This window comes from Crocodylus siamensis, chromosome 4, assembly GCF_052110815.1.
Source record: "Crocodylus siamensis isolate JL-2025a chromosome 4, ASM5211081v1, whole genome shotgun sequence".
Classification (NCBI taxonomy): Eukaryota; Metazoa; Chordata; order Crocodylia; family Crocodylidae; genus Crocodylus; species Crocodylus siamensis.
This window is the reverse complement of record NC_143398.1, coordinates 174,110,978-174,136,497: the sequence shown is the minus strand read 5'-3', so window position 1 is coordinate 174,136,497 and position 25,520 is coordinate 174,110,978. Positions and strand designations below refer to the sequence as shown.

The 25,520-nt window shown below is 40.7% G+C and overlaps 1 protein-coding gene across 7 annotated transcripts in view; it reads left to right on the top strand.

The window, feature by feature from the left end:
* FN1 (fibronectin 1) overlaps positions 1-25,520 on the top strand; it is a 78,768-nt gene that overhangs the window by 14,001 nt on the left and 39,247 nt on the right. For all 7 annotated transcript variants that reach the window (XM_090044947.1, XM_090044945.1, XM_090044944.1 and 4 more), the window contains exons 7-19: positions 535-726; positions 1,560-1,739; positions 3,201-3,377; positions 5,443-5,595; positions 8,123-8,251; positions 10,788-10,931; positions 15,536-15,657; positions 17,405-17,570; positions 17,888-18,064; positions 19,218-19,346; positions 19,461-19,550; positions 20,157-20,351; positions 21,832-22,104. In XM_090044947.1, the coding sequence (XP_089901073.1) occupies positions 535-726; positions 1,560-1,739; positions 3,201-3,377; positions 5,443-5,595; positions 8,123-8,251; positions 10,788-10,931; positions 15,536-15,657; positions 17,405-17,570; positions 17,888-18,064; positions 19,218-19,346; positions 19,461-19,550; positions 20,157-20,351; positions 21,832-22,104 (2,127 nt within the window). The remainder of the gene's footprint in view (positions 1-534; positions 727-1,559; positions 1,740-3,200; positions 3,378-5,442; positions 5,596-8,122; positions 8,252-10,787; positions 10,932-15,535; positions 15,658-17,404; positions 17,571-17,887; positions 18,065-19,217; positions 19,347-19,460; positions 19,551-20,156; positions 20,352-21,831; positions 22,105-25,520) is intronic.

The following is a 25,520-nucleotide window of genomic DNA, read 5'->3' as shown; positions in this document are numbered from 1 at the left end:
ATATATTTCTTATTAATGTTTTTGTTGCTTTTGAAATGTACATGCTCTTCAGTGAAAAAATGTAAAATAACAGCCTAAAATTGCAGCTTTGGGGTTTTTTTCCTCTTACCCTTTCTTACCTCCCAACCATTTTTATTTCCTCCTTTCATTGGGTTCAGGCTTTCTTTGAAAAAGAACAAGCAAGTGTTTCCCCAGGAAACTTAATTTTTTTAAAGTTTTTTTTCATGTAAAACAGCTAGATATGCTTTACTCATAATCCTTATGACTGTAATAGGGATGATTATTAACGGAGTTGGGTAATTCTTTTTTAATGTTGACGTACTAATCAAAGCTGTAACAAATGTTATGTAAATGGAAAAATATCCTCAAACTAGAAAATATGACTAAGAAGATTAAATGAGGTATCCCTTTAATAGACTTCTTCACTAGAAAGTTAAGCCTCCGATGGTTACCTAGATTAAAGTTTTTCTCTTACTCATTTTTTTTTGTAGTATCTGCTGCTTAGTTCTACTTCTCTAATGTTTTCTGCCCTAGGATCTGGGTCTTCTAGCTTTACAGATGTACGAACTGCACTTTACCAGCTTCAACCCCAGCCCCAGCCATATGGCCAGTGTATAACTGATAATGGAGTGGTGTACTCAGTTGGCATGCAGTGGCTCAAAACACAGGGCAGCCAGCAGATGCTTTGTACTTGTCTGGGAAATGGAGTCAGCTGCAAGGAGATAGGTAGGACTTTTCTTCTAATGCTCATTCCTTGAAAATTAAAAGCCTCAGGCCAACAACGTAGTTGAGATAATGGTTCATTTTATCTATTTAAATATTCCCTTGGTGTTTAACGGAATTACTCACAGGCTTAAGTGTTTTGCTGGATAGGAGGGCCAAAATGGATCTTTAGAATATGGTTGTCTTAAATAGGGACCAGAGCTCACTGAAGTTGGTGGAAAATGTCCCATTTACTTTGGGTTAGGCCCTAAGATGCTTTTGGCTTTAGCTTTCATTCATATGAGACCCCAGTATCTAAACCATTAAGACTTTCCATTCTATGGTGACTGCTTAAAATGCATGTTAATGTTAGTAGCCCCTATGTGAATTTAGGAGAGTGAAAACTCAGATTTTTGTCTTGCACTAGAAAGTGCAGCCTTGGGGGGATGTATACAAAGGGTGTTTTTGAAGGCTACAAAATGAAAGACGGACAACTGCTAGGGTAAAGGGAGAAAAATAATTCAGTTTCTTCCTGTTTTTGAATATTTGGGGCCTGGTTCCATAGGATAATGAGTAGATCTCACTGAATTACATACATTCTGCAGTGGGAGAATACAGATATTGGGAAGCAGAATTAGTAACACAATTCAGCCTCAGTTGCAACAATATACAGGGGAAAGATGCAGGTGAATGTTAATATTACAGAGCTGTGTCTTCAGCTGGTGTAAATGGGTGTGGGCCTATAGAGGTCAGCAGCTGAAGATCTGACATCTGGCTGACAAGTTATTTTATAAGAAAGGGAACTGAGTGGGGCCCTCTGAGCCACAATGTAACACTGTATGTTGTTTGTTTTGAAGCTGTGACACAAACCTACGGTGGCAATTCCAATGGAGAACCATGTGTTTTGCCATTTACCTTTGATGGGAGAACCTTCTATTCTTGCACAACTGAAGGCCGTACGGATGGCCAGCTGTGGTGCAGCACAACCTCAGACTTCGTGCAGGACAGGAAATACTCCTTCTGCACAGAACAAAACGGTCAGTTATTATGGAAAAATATCTTGGAGCAGTTGGCTTAATTGTGTAGTTCCAGGTATACAGTATATAGAATATAATGAACCAGAGCTTTATCTGGTATAAATCAACATAGCCTTGCTGAAGTTGGCTGATTTACACCACCTGAAGCAATCTGGACAAGTACTCATCCTAAAAATTTGCATTAAATTTATGTAGCTGCTCAAGAAACAATTAACAAATGTGACTCTTTATGTCTAATCTGTTGACCTTGCTCTTTAATTTAACTAATAAGGGTCTGTTCCTGTTGTTTCAAGTGGGAAGGAACCTAGATCAAAGTATTTGACTCTTATTCTTGTTCTTCCTAGTTGGCCTGAGATTTGGAATGGTTAGCCAAAAGAGAGATCTTCTGTCTGATCCAATGGACTTTTAGACTGCCCTTTCAATCATGAATGCCTTGTGCCTCCCAAGGCTGGGTGGGGGAACGGTGACTGCCCTTACGCAGTGGCGGTGTGGGTATGGTGGTGGCAAGCAGGGACCGCCTGCAGGTGGCTGCAGTGATGTCAGTAGTGAGGGCAGGCTGAGCGGGGACTGCCCACAGGTGGCTGCAGCAGTGTTGGCAGCAAGGGGGCACAGGGATGTTGAGCACCGAGTGGCGATTGGCGACCTCCTGCAGACACCCCCAGGTAGCAGTCAATCTCAGGGTGCATGTGCACCTCCTACACATCGCCAATGCTTTCAGTTGTCTAAATTTCAACTAGCCAGGAAAAAAGACCTCCATTTAAGGAGAAGAGGGAAGGACACTGGTTTTTGCAATCCTCTGATGTTAAAATTCCAATCCTGCCTCTCCAGATACGTTGCTATGTATAGCAATAATCCTGATCTTCCAGGTGGAAGATGGAAGAATCCTAATCTTCCAGAAGAATTCTAAATTTCCAGCTGCTAACTAGTGCAATAACGTTCTATGTCATCTGTACAGGGGAAACGCTTCTTTTGTAGTAAGGGGTTATTTGCATCTTTGCATACTGGGGGTGGGGGTAGGAAGAACCATGGACCTCTTTATTGAGGGTTAAGGATTGACTTAAAGTCACTAGTCTTGACTCTGGTTCAAAGGTAAACCTACTCAGCCCCATCAACTTTAGTGAGGTTGTACAGATGTTTTAGGATGAAGAGGATTTTGACTCATTAGGCCAGTTTTCTGGACCCACCCTTGGCTCTTTGGATGGCTCCATTGGTGTGAAGGAGCTGTAAAGGTGGTTTCCAGTCTCTTGGTAGAGGTTCTAGATTGTCCCTACTCTCCAGGAATTATCATGACGAAGCCCAGCCCCTCTTTCAAATCTGGCTTTGCTAAACCTTTGAATATGGAACAATTTGCAGAATGTGTACATTTACATTATTGAATGAATACAACTGTTTGTCTGGTGATGGGCATATGTGAACTGTGTCAGTACAGGCTATTTAATTTAATCCTTCTGCTTTCTGCAGGTTTGGTCCAGACACGTGGTGGCAATTCAAATGGTGCTTTGTGCTACTTCCCCTTCCTGTATAACAACCGCAACTACACTGATTGTACTTCTGAGGGACGGAGAGACAACATGAAGTGGTGTGGAACCACCCCTAACTATGATGCTGACCAGAAGTTTGGCTTCTGCCCTATGGCTGGTAAGCTGCATTATAAAGATGTAGATGGTGATGTAGGAAGATCTATGGCTGGTCAGTTAGTTTTAGATTTGAATCCATCATAGGATTTTTTTTGACCAGCAATTCCCAAACTATGGTCTGCTAATCTGCATCTCTCACTGATGTAAGCCCTCTACAAGTGTTCAGTCATGGATGGCTTCCAGAAAATGGCAGTCCATCTCATAACTGATGAATTTTAAAGATTTTTTTTTTTTTGGATAAGTGACATGTAGCAGAGAATCACATGTAATTTTCTTTGTCCATTTGCAACAAAGACCTAATGCTTGCATCACCTCTGGAGGGAGTCTGTTCCAAACCCTGGGTGCTTGGACTATAAAGAAGTTTTTCCTTATGTCCAGTGTAAATCAGCCTTCAAGGAGTTTGTGGCCATTAGACCTAGTTATCCCATGGGAAGCTGTGGTCAACAACTGTTCTCCCAGATCCTGATGTACTCCCTTATATACTTATAGGCAGCCACCAAGTCACCCCTGAATCTTTTCTTCTGCAGGCTAAAGTCCCATGTCCCTCAGCCTCTCCTCATAAGGCTTGCTTTCTCATTGTAAATCAGTACAACTTCATTAAAGTCAATGGAGTTATTGTGTTTTATACCACCTGGGGTTCTGACCGTATATCTGTAGTAGGCTTATCCCTCACTGCTCACTATTTCCTCTCACATGATTCTACAGTTATGGATACTCTGTGTTCATAATATCAGTCTGTTACTATAGAAATTAGTGTGATGTCATAAAGTCAACATGATGGGCCATTTCTAAAGTTTGTGCAAGTCTCCATGATGTCATTAGCATGTGTGTGTGTAAAACTAGGGCATTTAGGGGAATTTTGAAGGATCAAAACACAAAGCAGTTATAATAAGCAGTTTGTAAATTACAGACCTTTTCTAAATTGCAGATATAATGTAGAAGTTATTTAAAGTAGTTGCAGCATGGTTCAGAGTAAATGTAATTACTTTACACTCACAGACATGCCTTTTATATGATGACTAAAACTTACAGCATATTTGTGTAAGCCTAGTAGCATGTAGGTGATCACTGCACCCATCTTTGAACACTCTCTCTGGGGAATAACCGAGAGAGTATCGAATGCTATGCAACTCTTTAAGACAGGAAGTTGAAAAAGAGAACAACATATCCAATTGAAACCCTGGAGATAATTTGATGTAGATAGAAAGTAATTACCTCTGTTAGTGAGACACATAAAAACAAATTATTTTGGGAAAAAAATAGTTAAATTAAAGCATAATGCCAGTCTCAGCTTGTGTACATTGGGCACCTATCCACATGCAACGAGGCTGCTCAATGCGCTGACTTTAGTGTCCCATGCATCAGACACCAGTGTCCTGTGTATCCATGTTCCTGTGCTGAAAAATGGCAGCAGGGGTGCTTTAACTAAAGCTTGTTCGATGAGCTTTAGTTAAAGTGCCCCCACCACCATTTTTCAGCGTCGGGATGCTGGTACATGAGCTCCCAGAGCTCATGTATAAACATACCCATTAGTTTTAAATCCATAAACTACAATAAAATTATACCAGTTTGCACCTTTGCACCAACCATAGATTTGGCCTATATTCTTCCTTTGATTAATATCTGTTACCTTAGAAGTCATCCCCCTCCACTCCTGTCTGCTCAAAGCAACAAGTGATACACCCTGCTCAATACTGTGCTCCTTTAAAATCAGTATATCTTGTTCTGCTGTCTCATTGTACCTTGTTTAGACATTTCTGCCTTTGTAAGCAGAGACTCCTGTCAGAGTAGCAGGAGTTTGAACACCCATGTTTCCATATCTATATTGGGGGTGGGGAGCAGCAGATTTTAACAGTTTTGGATACAGAAAAAATTGAGGATATAAACTTTAAGGACTTTTATTCACAAAATGTCAACACCTAGTAAAATAGCACTTTCAAACATATTGGATACATAATGCACCCCTGTTCAGGTCTATACAGTATGCAAATGCATGGCAGATTATATGACTGTGTGTTAATGTTAATACTAGCTAAATAAAGCTGCTCTTACACCTTCTTGAACAGCCCATGAAGAAGCCTGTACAACCAATGAAGGTGTCATGTACCGTGTTGGTGACCAGTGGGACAAACAGCATGATATGGGCCATATGATGAGATGCACTTGTGTGGGAAGTGGCCGTGGTGAATGGACATGCATTCCATACTCCCAGCTCAGAGGTACATGTCTTCATTTATGCATCAAGGGTGTGATCCAGGCACACTGAAGTCAAGGGATTCATTATAGTGACTACACTGGGAGTTGGATCAGGTCCCACAGTTATTATCTATCTATCTATCTGTCTATCTATCCAAAGATCTGGGTCTTGTCTACATTCAGGGACAGGTTGGTTCAGTCTTCACACTATAAAGTAGAGAGAAATCCTGGGTAGTTGATCAATAAAGATCCCTACATCCTCTTCCTCTGCATTCAGAGTCAGCACCACTGATATCCTCAACTGTGGTTATCTTCAAGTACAGACAAATGCCCAGACTAGCCTGAAGCCTGAAGGCAGGATAAGAGGCAAGGCAGTCCTGCTATATTATTGAGCAGTGATGTTTTTAATTCCTCTGCATAGAATGAATTACCTTTGGTGGCTAATCTATAAGAAAAGTTGGCAGGACAGTACCTTTTTTTTTTAAATACCCCAAGTGGGGAAGTGCTTAGACAGCACCAAAAAAGAAGACTTCAAAGCAGAGAGCACAGACATTTGATCATTCTAAAGCAGACTTACAGCTTTGGTTTCATGTCTGGAAAAGCAGAGGGGTGCTGTCAGAGAGCCAAGAAAGGACTGTAACATCATGGCTGAAATTGGATATAATTTATAAGGAAAGGCTCACTCCAGAGCTTTGAGGTTTTTTGTGCATTTTGTTCAGGATGGTGAGAAATATTAAATACTACAAGACTAGCTGGTTACTAAAGTTCCTTTCTTTCCTGCATAACTGTCTGGCTCTCTACCTTCATATCTGTGAAGGATGGGTTTGGTGAGGTGAAGGGCAGAATCTTAAAGGTCCAATTGTTGCAATTTCTGCTAAAAAGAGCAAAATGATCATCTTGGGGAAATACCTTCCTTTTTTTAAAAGGATGCAGGCTCTGTTAGGCCAGCTGTTAGACACACATTGACTTGGGGAAATATCTTTGGCCCTTCTGTAGAATTTGAGCATTTACAAAGTAAAAGTGGATTTTTCTTTACAGTGAACCAGTGCAATAGGAAAACACAACTGCGGGCAGGAGATTGATTAAATTACTTGCCCAAGAACAGAAAGCCTGTGACTGAGCCAAGAATTGAACTTGGGTCTCTTAAATCTCAGTTAAAAAAACAGCTAACTTCTATAGTGGTTTTTATTTTATTTTTTTTGTTGGAGGGCGGTGATTTGTTTTTTAATTAGACTGTATCAATCGGATTCTTCAAGGATCAAAAATTCTTGGCCAGATTATCAATTGATATGAATTGCCATAGATCTGAAATGTGAGACATTGTACTTTTTTTTACATCAGTGGGGGATCTGGTCTTGCATTTCTAAAGAAGAATGAATTAGTTAGTAGTAGTAATAATTTTATTTTTATAATAAAATGTCATTTTTATGTAATCTTTTAGGATTACATTAAATCATGGGCAAGATTATCTTTCTATTTTGTTATATGAGAAAATCACTTTGGACTGCATCATGATCTTCTTATATGTTCAAAGTAGCATCTTACTCTTCTAGTAATCTTATTGATTTTAGTGGGAGTACTCAAAACGAAAATACTATTCAGCAGGCACATTTACACAAGATATTTAGTGCAGGCCTGCCTAATTAGCTCCGCAGTAAAGTCTCAACATCTACATGTGCAGCCTTGTTAGACTGGAGGAAACTAATTTACTCTGCCACAGGTTAGTACTTGTAAATACAAATACTGTCCTGCCACAGGTTAGTACTTGTAAATACAAATATTGTCCTGTGGCAGGGTTCTTTAGTGTGCAGCAACACACAGGTAGACACTGATGGGGCTGGTTGGGACATGAAGGTGTTTCAGCCTGGGGCTGCCTGCTGGCTAGCCCCACACTGGAGCACTTTCATGCTCCACCCAGGCCCTCTGCAGCACACTGAGCTGGGCAGAGCAGCCCTGCGCTGGCAGGCTCACCCCCAGGGCCCCTTGCCAATTGGGGCTGCTCTGTCCTTGCTTAATGTGCTGTGGTCCCTGGTGCATGTGAAGATGCAGTACCCTGGAGCAATAAACTCCAGTGCAATATGCACCAGAGTTTATTGCTTTGCATCAGCTTCATGTGTAGATACACCCAATGTAAATAAAGGTGTCACAGTCTAGACCTGTATAAGCAGAACTAGTGATATTCACTGTGCTATTTTCAAATCTCTTCAAGTGTTAGAATCTACATACTCCAAAGAATAAGCAGATAGTCCTTCAGTTTTCATAAAGCATAGCTTTTTGGATCTGATCCTACAAACCTCTTTATGCTAGTGGACCTTACTCAGAAAAATAATCCCATTTGACATCTGATGAATGGACTTTGGGGAGCATAGTGTACAGCTTTGTCCTGCAAAGATCACACATTCCTCCAACAGGTCCCCAAGAGTCCGTCTTCTCCTAAATTTTCACTACACTATGTTGATTGGGAATGGGAATAATATGTTCAGCAAAAGAATTTTGTATCTTTTTATTTGGAGCCATTATCAACTGAAATAACATGTCATTTTTAAACAGACCAGTGTATTGTTGATGACATCACCTATGAGGTTAACCAGACATTTCACAAGCGTCATGAAGAAGGACATATGCTGAACTGCACATGCTTTGGCCAGGGTCGTGGGAGATGGAAGTGTGATCCTATTGGTAAGTCATTAGCCTACTGCTCTCCTTCTTTAATGTCAGATGAAAACTACCATGATAACATGTTATTGTGTGATGAAATGGAAGTGTGAATTTGGGCCAGTTTTGGGTCAGATTTTTTCTTTGGAAAAATCCTGCTAGTCACAACTGGAGTGATTAAAGACTTTAGAGATGTTAGGGTTGATGTACAGTAGCGTGAATAAGAGCAGAATTTGACATGCTGTGGGAGACACTGATGCTGTCTGTAGTAGCAGTGGCTAGCAGCAGCTTAACTCCCTACTCATTTCTCTTGGAATAGTCCTTCCCTATAAAACCCTGTTATCAGCAGCTATCACCAGCCTTGAGTAATTGAGTATTTTAACCACACATTAGTGAATGAGCTGATCAGCAGGCAGGAGTCTGATTTAATGCAATTAGCTGTTCTGTGGAGCAAGTGAGTAAAGATTACCTTATCTTCTAAATTGCTATTTATCCCCTTCTTTTCTGAAATTTCTAGTCTCCTAACTGAAAGCAAAAGCATGGAAAACAGCACCAAGCAAATATTACCATACCTTGGACTAACTCTTTATACTCTCTTTGCACAAGAAGATAGTGGGCTTGCCCAGACAAGCACAGATGTTTGGTTCCCTGGGGACAAGTTGCAGCAGCACAACTTGTGCCAGAGCTGCTTGTCCCCGGGAAATGCCCGTGCCACACTTTGGCACATGGCAACTTACCTTGGGGGCAATAGGGGAGGCTGGCACCAGCACTGGGCTGGCCCCAGCAGCCTTACCTGAGGTCCTGGGGGCTTCCTGGAGCTGCAGCCACAGCAATCCTGCCAGGCAGAGCCTGGCTGGCAACTACAATATGGCTCTGGGCAGCCTGGCTGTGCTTTTCAGCAGTGCGTGCTGCCTGAGTGTGTGCTGCTTCGTTTTTTTTCCTCGCAGGTTTTTTTTGACCCCTGGATATCCTGGGGTCAAAAAACCCATGGGGGAAAAGAAAACTGGAGCAGTGCATGCATGCACAGTGCACCCTTGCAGCACAGAGAGTGTCAGACTGTGAGGCATGTGATGCTGTAGATGTGTTTGTGGCACCACATACCGCACAGCTGGGCTCATCTGGATGTGCCCAGTAGGTCCAAAGTATGAATACATACATCAGTAGCACTGCATAGGTTAGTTAAAACCATATTAACTTTGTGAAGAGAATTTTACTTTCCTAACCAAAAAATGGACACTGTTTGGGTGTTAAAACTTAGTTATTTGATCTGTAATTACTAAACCCAAGAGATCTTTAATATTTTTCTCTTGGCAGTGGTTCAGAAAGCACTAGCAGTTAAATTGTGTCTTATTAACCTTGAGTCTGTACAGATTTACTGGACAAGTTCAGATAAGAAAGTTTGTGAAATCCGTTATTTTGAAAGAAAGAAATGTATTTAAAATAAGATGGGAACATTGTAAAAAGTTGCTCCCTGTTTAATTTTGCTATTTATTTGTCTAAATGTAGGCATCTATTTTTTAAAGGAGGATCAAATTGCTGTTCATTGAAATCTATGAATAAAACTTACACTGAGGCAGATTCAGATCTGACTTGTGCTTGTGCAAGTCCTTAGTTAGTCTGTTGAAGGCAGTAGTGTAGATGTAGACTTTCATTGGTTAAGCTGACTCCCAAATTTGATCCATCCTTCTTTCATTCAAACAACTGTACTTCTAGAGCTGTGGTTCTCAACCTTTTTTAGACTCAAGGCACCCCTGAATAGACTCAAGGCAGCCCTCAAAAAATATCCATTCTTAGCTTTTACTCTCTTTTTCTGCCTACATAAAATAATAGAGCAGTTTTTCTGCTGCAAAGAACTCAGTAAAACCACAACTATAGACTTCTGTTTGAAATCCCTGCATCTATCTTGTGAATCTTGTTTGCAACACTGTTAATGCTAACTTTGTATGACACCCTGCAGCACCCTTGAAAGAATCTCAAGGCACCCCAGGGTTGAGAACCACAATCTTGGTTGAGAATCACTGATCTAAACTAATTTTACAGAAATGAAAGGAGTAGCTTCAGATTTAGATTCGTGTAAGGCCATGATCTGGGACCCCTGAGGCCAATATTTTTCCTGTTGACTTCAATGGGAGCAGCAGAATTGAGCCTTAAATGAGAGGACTTGGCCAAGTGGTTGAAGCAGAATTGGGCTCCACTATCTGCTGGGGTCATCCTTGCTTAAGGAAAGCTCCCATGGCCTTCAGTGGGAATGGTGCCTGAGTAAGGACTGCACTGGCAGAGCTGGCCTTTGGAGTGTTGTCATTTTAACTTACTTCAATGGTGTTAGCTTTCACACATATTACTTCTCATTTTTAATAGTAAAAGAGATGTCTAAAGAAGTTTCCAAGGACCTTTGTTTTAAAAGTAGCCTTCTGCTGCCTCTTTTTCCTCGAGTAATGCTTTTACTAGCACTGCAGTATACTTTGCCTCAGGGTCTTCATCATTTTTCTATATTTTAACACAGGGGATTTATTTCTGTTGTTTAAATAAACACTGACTTGTACCTATCTCATGCCTTCAGATCAGTGCCAGGATTCAGAAACCCAGACCTTCTATCAAATTGGGGATGCATGGGAGAAGTTCGTTCACAATGTTAGATACCAGTGCTATTGCTATGGCCTTGGTATTGGAGAGTGGCATTGCCAGCCTTTGCAGACCTATCCAGGTAAGACTCCTAAACGTGAAATACATTCTCCCCAGTCATTGTGGAGCAAAAACCTAATATGTTTCCTCTTCTGATCAGTGCAGTCTTCATGTACCTTCATATCTTTGTCAGCACTGAATAATGCTTGGTTCCTCTTTCTCTAATAAGCAAGAAAGGGTAGAAATTCTTTGGGACACGATGAATGCAGATGCTTTATATTCTGCTCCCCTCACAGCTTTATAGGAAATGGCTAAATGGCAATGACTGTTGTCTTCCATTTATAGCAAGGTTATTTCCATCTGAAGGCAGAGATGGAAGTATCAAGCATAGCAGTAGAAGATCAGGGTCTGATCACAGCTAGTGTAATAGAAATCTGGATTCATTCCTTTGGATTCAGTGAATTTAATCTGGATTCATACCAAAATCTGGGCCACTGGGGTTTATTTCCATGTTTAACTTACAATATATATCTGCAAATCACAGTCTGTAGGTACTGAGTCTTTTATGTTGTCCTGTATATGTACAGATCTTTTTTAATCAACCCACATACTGAAGCAAAATGCACCATGCAATGAAGTCTCTTCTCTGGCTGTGGCATGAAATAAATATTTGAACTCTTCTTTGCCCAATCAGTTCCAGGAAATCTTTATAAGCCTGGTCAATGTCTCTATTTGTTGGTCTGTTCTTTTGCAGTTTCATGAACATAACATGATAACCTTTATATTTAAAGGTTGCTTCTGTCTAGTCATCCTAGTTTTAATAGTGAATCCCACTCAAGTATATTTAGACTCCCCTTCTGAGTAAAGACGGATAGAAAATCAAGCAGTTCCTTGTTTGGTTCTCTGAAATTTTGCTTTCATCCTGGTGCAAAAATGAAGTAACTTCATAGAAATCAATGGAGTTACTGCAACAAATAAATTACATCTGCTTTGGCTGCATCTACATGAGACACTTAGTACTTGCATGCCTGAGTACTAAATGACAGCACAGTAACCAGTGTTACTGTGCAGTAGCATCCCCACATGGGGGCTTCCTGGTGATGCTGACTGCAAAGTAGCTCATTACTACTGCACAGTAGTGTTGCATCATGGTTTGTGCCCCACAATGCTACTGCATAATAGTAATGACCTACTGTGCAGTAGGCGCTTCATGTAGATGTTTCCTTTATGTATAACAGGGTCATTATCACCAGTCCATTTTGATTACTGACAAAAAGGGTGCTAAGTATCCAGTAGGGCTCAGAGAGCTTTTTGGAACACCGTGATGCTTTATAAACCCTCTGTATTTTTTGTCATCCAATACATTTCTCTGAATCAAAACAGCATGCTTTAGTTTTGTTTTTTTATAAATGGTGTGGTCTTTATGCAGTGCAAGATGTCACTGTGTATGAATGGTACCTTCAGTTTCTATAAATGCCATCTAGTTACAGAAGCCAATTGGAAGCTATGTGAAAACAAAGACTGTGATTTATGTGCCTATGTTGTGTGCAGTAGAATGGTGATCTGTGAGTAGTTAACATAAGCCATCTACATCATTTTTGCTGGTGCTTGTATTGGAGCACTAACACAGAAAATTAGATGCTAAATTGCAGAGAAAAAGGAAGATCCTGTGATTAAGGCATGCTGGTAGAACTTTGCTGTCCCTTTTAGGTTGATCAGTAGTGCACAGTAAACTGGCAATTGTGTTAATCTCTTATAGTTATCAAACTTAAGGAAAGGATATTGAAAAACGTTAATGTTGAGTGTCAACCTTCCTCCCCTCCCTTCCCCTTCTCCCTCATCACAGCAAACTAAATAGAAGTGGAGCTTACATTTTTTATGTGATCAGGCAAAAATCTCAGTTGGGGGGGCACTTACCAAAATGCAGTATGAACCCACTGGATTTAACTGATGCTTATAACAAGTATATAGCATATTTTTTCATACCTAATGCCTCACAGGCTGGGGTGACATCTTGCGTAGATGCGCTGCCCAAGGAGCAAGGCAGGGACTGACTTATTGCTCTTAATGTCTAAATGGCAAATGAAGTTTGGGTTTCAGAATGTGTTAGCTTAATCTAGCTAGCCCAGGTAACAACAGCAGTGAAGACATGGCAACACAGGTTTAAACATGTGCTAGCAGCCGGAGTGCAGATTCTCTATGGACCCTTGGTATGTACTTTCATTGATAGCTAATGCCGAAGCCTGTGCTGCTGGGACTACGCTACTGTTGTCACCTATGCTGGTTAAACTAAGCTAGAACAGCTCTGCTAGCATATGCTACACTCAGGTCTTTATTTTGAAGTGTGGACAGACCCAAAGAGTTACTTTATGATCTCTGCTTCTCGTTTTTGGCCTTGGGAGGGAAGGAATAACTTGAATAGCTTTATTCTTATGAAAATTAGGAGCTCTTCACTGCCTGTTCAGCCTTCACCTACTTGCATGGTGGGGATTGGCAGTGCAGCAGCATCTCTTCCCAATCCCTTTGGGCTTTAACAGTGATGGCATTCATTCAGGAAACTCAGTTGGCTTCTTGGTTCCCTTTGCACCTACATTCCCAAGTATTCTAGCAGCCAAATGTCTATGCTTTAATGTATTTATACCTGTAACACACTTGTGAGGTAGGAAATTACTTGAGGCTCAAAAAGGCCAACAGACAGCTCCTGTTCCACCTATCAGGTGCTTAAGTGCAATGTTGTTCCACTATGCTGAACTACCTGAAAAAAGCATCGGTGGGCATGCCTACACCAAACGGTAACTGCACAGTAAGTGGCCTAATAACACTGTGCAGTAGCATGCCAGGCAGAAACCATGCTAGTACACTACTGTGCAGTAGTACTAGGTTACTGCTCAGTAAGTGTCACTAAAAAGCCATGTGCCAACTCTACTGCGCAGCAGAGCAACTTACTGCACATTGATTTAATACTTGGTTAACAATGTACAGGAACTATAGCGCATTAACGAATGTGTAGATGCACCCACTGTGTCTCTTTTTTAATATGGCATTATCTAACCCTAAGACTAAGTCACAAGAAGCATTGAGGAGGAAGATGCATCTGCTTTCAGCATAAACTGTTTTTCAGGAACTCAAAGCACGGTGGAACAAGAGCTTAAGCAACTTACACAAGGTCAGACAGGAAGCAAGTGATACAGTAGGGAATTGAACCTGAGCCTCACAAGTCCTAGGTTTATGCCCCTAACTAGTGATTCGGTGTTTCTCTGTGTCCCACAGCAAAGAGCAAGACTGGAAGTTGAACCCTAAGGGTTGAAAAAAGACATGGGTTCATGCTTGGGTCTGATTGTCCCAGGCTTTGAACTGTATTGATTAACTTCAAGAAAAGATGTTTTCTGGGATACTTCACTTAGTGGGACAATGGCCTTGTATATTTGTAGGTTCCCAGAGTAAAATGCAGTGTCCTGGGAGAAATACAAATGTCTGTTTTTAGGTTGAGAGAGATAAAACAGGAATTAGACAGTAGATCTGAGAACTACCCTCCTTTGAGGCAGTGAACCAATGAAGGGAAGAATAGGAAGCAGACCTTCTTTGGATTTCTTTGTCAAGTTTTTCTAATGGTGCTTGCTGAGCCTCATAGACCTTTATCAGACTGCTAAAACAAACTCCTTGCTGAGTTATGCGAAATATGTGCACCCTTAGACTGGAAACCAAGGCTTCATACTTTCTTTAGAGACAGGAATGACTGGAGATGTGTAAATAAATCAAATATAAAGTTCCTGAATGTGTAGATTTGGGGTTAGACAAGCTTTGAAATATTCTCCATGTGGGTATGGGTTTGTTTGGCTGGAAGTCTTTTTGAGTACATATAGGTATGTATGTTACACAGTTGTCCAAACAAACTATAAAGAAAAACTTTAAAAAATAAAAAGGATTTAATTGCTAAAATAACAACTCTTCCTGCTGAGTTAGACTGTCCTTTACTGGAGTTCTCTGGGAACACATTCCTGCTAGTTTAATGCCATATGCATGTTCAAAGTGAGATCTCCTTGGCATTTAGCTGAAAGATTTTCATAGCACATTTCTAGGCAAGTGATGAAGAACAGAACAGAGGATCATGAATAAACCTAAAGGAGCTGTGAATTGTGGGCCTGGTCTAATGACTTCTGTGGTCATAGGAGTCTTTTCACGTACCTCTAATCAGCATTGAATCAGATTGTCAGTGTTTTTTGGTTTCAGTTCAGCAAAGCACTAAAGTACGTGAAATGAATGAGGCCCTCTGAGTCTACATGTCTTCTTTCAGACGGGCTACAGCTAAAGCTCCTGGCTTTCTTTTCATTTGTGGGTCTGTGTGTGTAATCCATGCTTATTCTTCTGTTGGGTGCTTAGGTGCATCATTTAAAATCCAGCTTGTTAAATAAGTTGATTCAGAGACGTAGGGAAAGGCATGCTGTGATATTCTTTCATTAATATGAAGTTAATGCTGCAGGAAAATAATGCTGCCTCTGCTAGGGTGGTCCATAGTAATCACTATACAGAGCATTGGCTCCTAGGGGATAGAAGGAAAATATACTTATTTCATATTTATACAACAATCTTAGACAAACAACACCAGTACTTTAAAGATGCACTGACTGAACAGTGAACAAAGAGGAAATTCCCTCATTAAGTTAAAATGGAAAACTTGTATTTTAGGTTCAACTGGTCCAGTTCAGGTGATCATCACAGAGAGTCCCAATCACCCCAACTCCCATCCCATCCAGTGGAATGCACCCGAACCTTCTCACATTTCTAAGTACATTCTCCGATGGAAACCGGTAAGTACTTCTGGTTGCATAGGAGCAGAGCAGTTAAAGCATCTCACTACAGCTACAGAGGTGTAGGTCTGACCTTTAGTCTGGACTTTTGCCAAACGCTATCTTAGTTTAACCCATCTGTCAGTGGCTACCTGGAGGATCTAAGGTGACTGGATGTGGTTCTAGCCATGTTGCTCCTTTTCGTGTTGTTGGCTAAAGAAATCGGTGTGCCTTAACCATGCTAGTTTGACGTGTCACTAGGCTGTAGCAGGTTGCTGACCAAAATGTATAGCATCTACCATGCAGATCTTTTCCACGCCAAACACCAAAAGATTTTGAGCATGTCTGTCTGCCTCATTACCACCATGTAACACTATAGTGAGACACACTATGGCCATTTTGCATGTATCGCCCACTGAAATAGGATTTATAAAGCCAGCTATGTGGTGCTGGGCTCATACTCAACCCTCACCATGGTGCTGAGGTGTTATAGATATCCCCTCTCCTTTCCTTCTTTGTTTTGTTTTTTTTCCCCCCACCAAAACCCCCCATAAATATTGAGGAAATGTAGCTCCTCATGAAAATTCTCATATTGTTAAAAAGGTATTTTTGGTAGTTAAAAAAAGTCTATGCTGGTCTTGTTACTAATCCAGTGTCCATGTCCTAATGGAGGGGACATTTGCATTTAGGGCTAAAGGTGACTGATGTTCTATAAACATGTATTGTCGTCATAGATGTCTTTGCAAACAGTACTAGTCACTGTATTTATGAGTTGCATTATTGGCAAATACTCTAGGGTAGCAGTAGGTTCAATTAGGGTGAATAAAACTAGTCCTTGTGAAAGATGTCTTATTTGAAGGGAACGCAGTTTTTTACTATCCACGTATAATTGCAACAATTGGATTTGATTGTACCGCATAAGTGAGGAGGTAAAAACAAGCAGGAAATGAAGATGTAAACTTCTGGCAGGAAATTAAATAAACACAGGTCATTTCTCTTCTCCTGTGAACCCTAAGCCACAGCTGGTTAACCTCTGCTTTCTGGCTTATTCATAATTAAGTATGATTCATTTTAACCAGTGTAAATGCATTGCCACATAGTCTTCAAGAGAACACTCTTTACATTTGGCTATTTAACATGTTTATGTCTACCCACTGCCCATTATTAAGAGAACAAGGATGTTTTAATCCAAAGCCTGCTGACATTGCTAGGAGTTTTTTCTACTGATTTTAGTGGAACTTGGATCATGGCCTAAAGATAATAGGCTTTAAGCATGGTTGGGGGAGGGGGAGGGGAAACATTTTTAAGCTGGGGTTTTGTGTGGGAACTTCTCATAGGAAATAGTAGGAAGAGGAGGAAAAATATTGCAGTTCATGATTTTTCATGAATTTTCAAATGATGGCTCACTGCATGATTTCCAACTATGTATTCTCCAGTTGTTTGTACCTGTTGTAGAAATAATGTGTGATTTCAGGTTTTGTTTTTGAAGAATGATTACAATGTGTGTATTGTACTAAGACCTCTCTGGACACCTCTAATATTAAAGTTTAACTATATTGTTATCCAATACCCCATTGCAAATTAACCAACCTGTTTATAGATAGCTCCCTGCCTGTACTTCCCCATGAGGGGCTGTTTATCTGGATATTAGTCTTTCCATTCAGACATCACAGTGGTGGGAAATCATATAGAAGCTTAGCTAGCTAGATCTCCCTACTTTTGGTCTTTGAGCTCTCTTCCATGACAGTGGATGACTTTCTTCTTTTAGAAAAACTCCAGAACACGTTGGAAGGAAGCCACCATCCCTGGTCACTTGAACTCCTACACCATCTCAGGCCTGAAGCCTGGTGTAATATATGAAGGACAGCTTATCAGTGTGCAACAGTATGGACTCAGAGAACTCACCCGCTTTGATTTTACTACAGCTGTGATCAGTAAGTAAAACCAGGGAGTAGAATTCCAGCCCAGGACTTTTCCGTATTTCACTTCTTTGCAAGGTAGTACCCTGAATTATTTGTTCGTATTACAAATGAGCTGCATCCTATCAGGATGTTATTTTAAAGTGAATTTTTACACGCCTCATGGTGGACTTCCCTGCTTGAAAAGAATTGGGCCAGATCCTAGCTAAAATAAGTCAGTGGAGCTGAGCTGAATGATCCCAGCTGAGAATCTTGCCCATCATTTCTACTGGACTGGTATTTGATCTTTCAAATAAAATTTATTTCCATTCCCCATCTCTTTCCTTTTTTAGGCAACACAGTTGTTGGAGAGACAACTCCACTTACTCCTATGGTTGCTACCTCTGAATCAGTCACAGAAATCACAGCCAGTAGTTTTGTAGTCTCCTGGGTTTCCGCTTCTGACACTGTATCAGGATTCCGTGTGGAATATGAGCTCAGCGAGGAGGGCGATGAACCTCAGTATCTTGGTAAGGACGATGGTTGGACCCTTTGGGTCGGATTCTCACCAGCGGTAAACTGCTAGGGCCCCATGGCTGTCGGGGGTTATTGTCATTTATACCAGTCCAAGACTTGGACTTTCTATACTTACGCATGGTTGAGTCCCTCAGTTGTTATTATCAGAAACATACCCATTTGGGATAATGGCGTGTTTTTGTACTGTGCTCTCACCATTCTATAACGGGTTGGCAGCGTTTTTGGGCGGAGTGCCAAAAACACCCATGGCATTGACTTGTAAGATGTTGGCATGCCAGGGGCAGACAGTGGGGTAGTCGTGATGGACCCGATCCTTGTTGTGGCAGCTCAGCCACAGCCCCTTTCCTGCTGTCTGCCCCAATGCACACATGCTAAGCAAAATCCCTTCACATGCCATGCTCTGGCACTCGTGCCAAGCATTGTCTACTCCTGTTCTGTAATACCAGCATTTTAGGCAATGCAGGAAGGATGATCTAGTAGTGGGATAGACTACAGACATTTGGGTTAATTTCTTAGCTCTGTCACATACTTCTTGTCTGACCTTGGGCTGCTTAATCCTAACCTTTCTGAAAAATGAGATTCATAATATTTCACAGGGATTTATGAGGCTAGATAATGCTTATGTGCCATGGGGATTTGCGTGTTATAAAAAATAATGTGTGAGAGAGAATAACAGTCACTGATTTATTTCTGTTCAACTGGTGCCCTGCTGAAGGCTTGACACTGATTATCCCTGGATCCTTCAGATAATTTTTCTAACCTTTCGGGGCCAAATTGGGAACTTGGGGTATAACTTGGTACAGAATCAGTGTTTGCTGCATATCAGTGCTTAATACCAGGCAGAATGCAGCTGAGGTGACATAAAGGTTTGTCTACATGGGCCTGTCATTTCAGTGACTTCACGACTCCAGGTCCTGGCTTCTTCCAGGCAGACTTGCCAGTTGTAGAGGGCTAACTAACCTAAATTGCATGGAGTTCTTGAGATGTGGACTAAAGATTAAGTTTAAACCAAACACATTTTTTTCAAATATTTTCACTCAGAACTAGACTTGAACCTAAGCCTCTCATGTTTCGGGGTGGGAGGGAGTTGGTGAACAAACAGCTAGATTGCTAAGCCTTTTCTTTTTTTTTTCCCCTGCCATAAAGATCTCCCAAGCACAGCCACCTCTGTTAACATCCCTGACTTGCTTCCTGGCCGCAAGTACATAGTTAATGTCTACCAGATCTCAGAAGAAGGAGAGCAGAACCTGATCCTGTCCACTTCACAGACAACAGGTACATGGCTTCCAAAGCCAAGGAGAAGACACTATTCTGTGTTTGTTTTATTAGAGGGAGATTGTCATGTCTCAGCCTCACTTGTTTTTTTTTCTTTGTTACTCCTTTAAATAGCACCAGATGCACCTCCGGAGCACGCGGTGGAAAGTGTGGACGACACCTCAATTGTCATTAGCTGGAGCAGACCACAGGCTCCCATTACAGGTCTGTCTCATTTAAGTGATTCTGTTTGAAAATGTCAATGGAATCTTCAAATCGTGGCATTAAAAAGGAGAGGGACATACAGAGGCCAGCAGAAGTGATGAGCAATTCATGTGGAGTGCAGGATTCACCTTAAGGCTGAAAAGACTATGTAACATTTTTATAATGGGTTTATAATTTATAATTTGAAGCCCATGTTTCAGTTTTCAAGGAGAGGAATACAAACAGAGCCCTGCAGGTTTATTTTAAGGTTCTGGTTTGTTTAACCACAACTTCACTGTCCTTCCTATATGTCCCCTATTTGTCCCCAAGTCATCCCCACAACACACTGGAGACTGTATTGTTACCCAGAGATCACTGCTTCAGAATGCTATGGTCTTCTTATCCAGAGATGTGCTTTGTCCCATTTTAGAGACTGATATATTTGGAAAGGGCCACTATGAGCCTCTAACTTGACTTTTGATGGGGTTCATAGATGAAGACAGCTGCAAACCTCATTCAGGCATGTTATTTGGATCATCTGGGGAAATCTGTTCATATAAAATGTTCACTATTCCTTGTTCCAACTTGTCATGAGCATGAATGGTGACTCTGTTTTCATTGTTTTAGGTTACAGAATTATCTATTCACCATCAGTGGAAGGGAGCAGCACTGAGCTGAACCTGCCTGATACTGCTACCTCTGTGACCCTCAGTGATTTAATGCCTGGTGTTCAGTATAATATCAGCATTTATGCAGTGGAAGAAAATCAGGAGAGTACTCCTGTCTTTATCCAACAGGAAACCACAGGTGTCCCACGTGCAGGTAAAAAGCCAGGACACTCCCTGTGATATTATAGATATTATGGTAGATATTATAGATTAATCTAAGAGACACAAAGAAGCCAAGTGTAAAGGAATATGTGAACCTGAGGGTATACTTTTAATTGAAAATCTAGCATCTGCAAATGCTCTGAGCAGGCTTGTAATCAACATTGGATTTAATTGTAAATCTCACTAATTTTCAGTGAATATATAAGCTTTAACCACTAACATGGATAAGTCAAATGTTAATGAAAGATTATCACTTAAAATCAGTCATTTTAATTAGCAAAGGCTTAATACCGAATGGTAAGATTACAGACCAGTCAAAAGACTGCCTTGTTTTGTAGGATCCTGTCTACATATATGGAAGATAACCGTAAGAGCTTCCGGTGTTGTCATAAAAAGGCTCCCTTGAGTGCAAGTGCTGCTACTGTTGAAAATGTGTTTTGTTGCCCTGATATTTAGGTCATCATTTCAAATGTATTGGATCACATATGTGGATCCACTAGCTATAATTAGCTTGCTTTTTTTTTCCCTCAGGGGCCAAGTCCTTTCCTATTCGACTGAAGTCAATAGGAATATAAATTTTGCAGCATTTTTATTGACATCAGCTGGATTGGGGCTTTATGCTAGGGACATCAGCTTGAAAAAAATGGCATTACTTTAAAGCGATCAGCTAGATTGAGTAACAAAACCAAAAGGAAATATACTAAAAGAACTAGAATTTGGTGTACTGGCAGGGGAATTAGATATCCTTGAAAGTAGCAAGCATAATGTTTTCACAGTGGGAATCCACCAAAAATAAAGTTGGCCCAAGGATTTTATGGTTTGGCATCCATTTGTTCTGAAAATTACAGAAGTTTGTGCTGGCTAGCATTAATGCAGCTTCAGTGCTTGTACAGAGGTCTTAACTGGAAACCTGCTTCGAGTATATGAATCCACATTGGCCCCACAATGCTGAAGTCATGAGAGTTTTGCTTTCGACTTCAGCGAGACCAGAATCGGAACCAGTAGTTGTTGAATTATAAAGATGTTGGATTTTAAGTTAATTATAGACCCTCTGAATTTGCTGCAGGTTTTCAAAATCCTTTCCTTTAATTTGCAAAAGATTCTTGTTTCCAATCCTAGAATGTACTTTGTCAAGCTTGTGGTTCTGTATGAACTTGACATTCTGCTGCTTAGTACATTTGATTATTCAGTTTTTCCTTTTGTGCCAACAAAATGTCATATATAAATCATAGAACAAAATCTTTTAAGCTCCTCAATGGCATTTCAGATGTACACAGATACTTTCAGGAATTTTTTTAAAGATAAGGTTTACTTGACATTTCTCTATTTGGTAAACAGTTTTGATCAGTGTCAATGGATTGTATTATTCAGTAAACACCCACTTTTTTCTTGGTTCACAACATACTGGTGTAGACTCCTTTGTCATTCAGTGAGGACATGCTCTGATTAGCTGTACTGATCTTTTCTGTTAGATGATATTCCTTCACCCAGAGATCTACAGTTTGTGGAAGTTTCTGATGTCAAAATTACCATCATGTGGACTCCACCTGAGAGCGCTGTGTCTGGCTATCGTGTGGAGGTGATCCCAGTTCACCACCCTGGTGAACATGGACAGAGACTGCCTATTACCAGGAGTTCCTTTGCTGAGGTCATTGACCTTCTACCCGGAACAACCTATATCTTTAAGATCTTTGCTGTGAGCCATGGGAGGGAGAGCAAACCATTGACTGGAGAGCAAACCACCAGTAAGCATCTTTCCTTTAAGCTTTTTAAGAACGTTGAAATAAATATTTTTGGTCCTTTCAGTAAAATGTAAATGGAATACTTAGTTCTACTCCAGGAGGCACCCATTCAGTAGAAATACAGAGCTGGGAATTCGGTCAGTCAACCATTGATCTCTTTAGGAGATTTATTTTCCTCCAGTGCTTTCCAATGGGAGTTTAATTCTCATGGCAGTTTCCAGCAATTTAATGTAGTTGAAATTCTTTAAATTGACTGAGAATTTATGGGCTGCCTAGAGCTCGCCTCTATCAAACAGCTGAGACTCTGATTTTCAAAGACATTACCATTTCTGTTTGCTGTGGGAGCAGACCTTGCTTAGTTTTCTTTGAAAACACCAGTCATAATTATAACGGTTGGCCTGCACACCTGGCTTGCGATCACTTCAGTGCATCCGAGAACTTGGTTTGTGCCCTGGGTCTTGGTTTTACCAAGTTAGTCCTGTAGGGTTTCTTTTTTATCAGATACCTCCACAATGTATTTCAGGATGCACAGAATTACTCGACATTCGATATATCCAGGACTTTATATTTATACAATGTGTGTTCAAGGCAGATTGCTAACTTGCTATAAAACATTCGTTATACCTTTTTTTTTTCACTCTCATCACACTGAAGTTTCTGGACGTTTTCATGTTGTGTGTTTTTTTTGTGGACTTTTGATCAGGCTCATAATGAGTGAATGTTTCACACTAATCCTGTCTGGTCAAACCCTGTCCTAGTTTTGATAGTGACAGTATTGCAGTATGAGTCCCATATGTTACTTTCTGTTCAGTGTAAAATTCCTGGCTCCTTGGGTGAGAAAAAGGTAGAGGAAATCTGGCAATTCCTTATTTTCCAGAATCACAGAAAGGAGTGAGATATTAGATAAACATGTTAAGAGGAACTCAAAGAAGCTCAGCATCACATCTTTGATGTGTCCCTTGCAGTGCTTTTCCAACCCAGGAAAGGCAGATCAAAGAAAGAATCCAGAAAATGCATACTTGAGTATTGCACAACCCTACAAATTGTTGCTAGAGTAAGGTCCAGTCCTTGATTTTGAAAGTTTGTTCATATTACTCTTAACCTTGGACTAGCCTTTCAAAAGCATTTAACCCCCTGTTGTACTCAATGCTATCATATTTGCAACTACATCTTTTCCCAGGTTACCATTTTGAAAAGGGGCTCACACTGTTGAAAATTTGGTTCAGGGCACCTAAAAGCAGGGAAGTAGAAGGTCTGTAAATCTTTTAAGTTCCAAAACAGTTCAGATGCCTGGACATGAAGAGTGGTGTTTTCTAAGCACCTAGAGGATTCGGGGTATGTCTTCATTGCTTTCCTGCTGGTCCTGGGAGTACATACTTGAGCATCCCTCACCTGCCTGCCTCTGTCCACATGTGCCAAATATAGAAATGAGATAAAGAAACCATGCTTCACAGCTGCTCTTTAGCATATTGGAGATAGATGCTATGAGAGCTGCTCTGGAGGGGTGCCCCCAGAATAGTTTCGCTGCTTACTTTTTGGGGTTGGCATGGCAAGTGAGATCAGGCAGGCATGGCATACTTGAGAGCAATCCGCCCTGGAAGCAGCAGGGGTACAGAAAAATCCCTGCTTTGATTGGGATTTTTCTGAACATGTCTGTAACTTAGAAGCACTAGTCCCATGAGAAAGCACTTTTGAAAATCTTTTACTCTGCTATTGCTTCACTCTTTAAAAACACATGCCCACCCACACAAACCTCACATAGCAGCATTTACAAATCTCCCAGTTAGACCTACAGATTTCAGTTTGTTCTTAATGGAGATTAGTAGGTTCTGAGTACTTCTGGAAATCTGGCCCACGTCACTGAGGTCCCTTAATGGATATGGAGCTCTTTTGGAAATTTGGTCCCTGGTGGGATACAAAGCTGAGTATAGGCAATTGAATAGCTCTGCACAGACATAGTAGCAAATGCCTGGAATTATTTTCTTGGAGGCTACGATCAGTCACTTAACTGTTTTGTTTAAACCACATTTCAGAAAGTATGCTATAAATTGTGTCCTGTAAGCAGAAGTCCTGGGAAAAAGAAAGCAGTCAGAGTTCCCAAGATAAAACTCAGCGGCAAGTCTTCCCACGGTGCATGCTTGAGTCCCTTTCTGTTTTTCTGTTAAACAGTGGTCTGTAAATAAACTGATTGTGTGTGAGTGTGCAAGTGTGTTGTTTTTAATGTGGAAGAAGGAAGTGAGGAGAAGCCCTAGCAGAGCTGACAGAACAAATTCTGTAACAGATAACTGAATACATATCTACGTATGAGATATGACCTCCTAACCATTTTGTGTGAGGAATAAGGCTGAATAGTAATAGAGGTACACAAATACAACTTGATACATTTATATTTATTATCCCCAACCAGCTTTTTATATTCTAGATGGAGACAGTCCTCAAACCTTTTTTGAAACTGTTATTCTGGGGCTTTATGATAACCACATTTTCTCACAAAAGAATTTCCATTTAATCAAAACCATTTTTCATCAAAAAGGGCTCGATGGAAATTTTTTGACAAGTGCTGGTTCTAACAACATGATACAGAAAAGGTTGTAACTCAGAGCCAGCTTTTAAAACATATTGAATTTGCTAACTTCCATTGCTTTCAATAAGAGTTAGCCAGCGAAATATCTTTTAAAATCTGGTCCTTAGTTTTTACAAGGACATGGTCTGTCAAGGGTAACATCTCTGTTCCATTCATTTAGACCTGGATCCAGGCACAATATTAAATACAGGCATAACTTTAAGCATGTGTTTAGGTATTTTGGTCTGTTGGAGCCTTCAGGACTTTGTAGTGCTGGTTCTTGACATAAGGATGAGGTTAAAAGGAATGCTAGTATGATGACTGGTAGATGGCTTATTTCAAAAGCTTTGCATGAGGCTTATAGAAGAGACAAACATGTGTAGGATTGCTTTAGAGCAGGCTCTAAATCCTGACAATGGTAGGAGACCAGAGGAGTGATTCCTCCACAGAAATATGATATATTTATTACATTAAAATTAAATTAATTTTAAATTAAAATAAAATTATATTTTAAATTTAGAATAAGTGTTTTGGTATTTGTAAAAAAAAAAAAATGAAGACTGTTTTTTTTCTTTTTTCTTTTTTTCAAGGGCAAACTAAAGTTAAGCACCAAAGCCATGTTTAGGAGTCTAAGGGCATGTCTCTACATGCGAGGCATACATTTTCAAAGGGCACAAAAAGCGACAGCACACATTTATGCCACTGCTTTGTGCCCCAGGGCATGCCCTTGCATGTGCTCTCTGACATGTGACAAATTGTCTTGAGTGGGATGGGGGAGGCTGAGGCCAGCACCTGTGCTGGCCCTAGCAGCCTTACCTGGGGCCCTGGGGGTCTCCCAGGGCAGCAGCAATGCCGA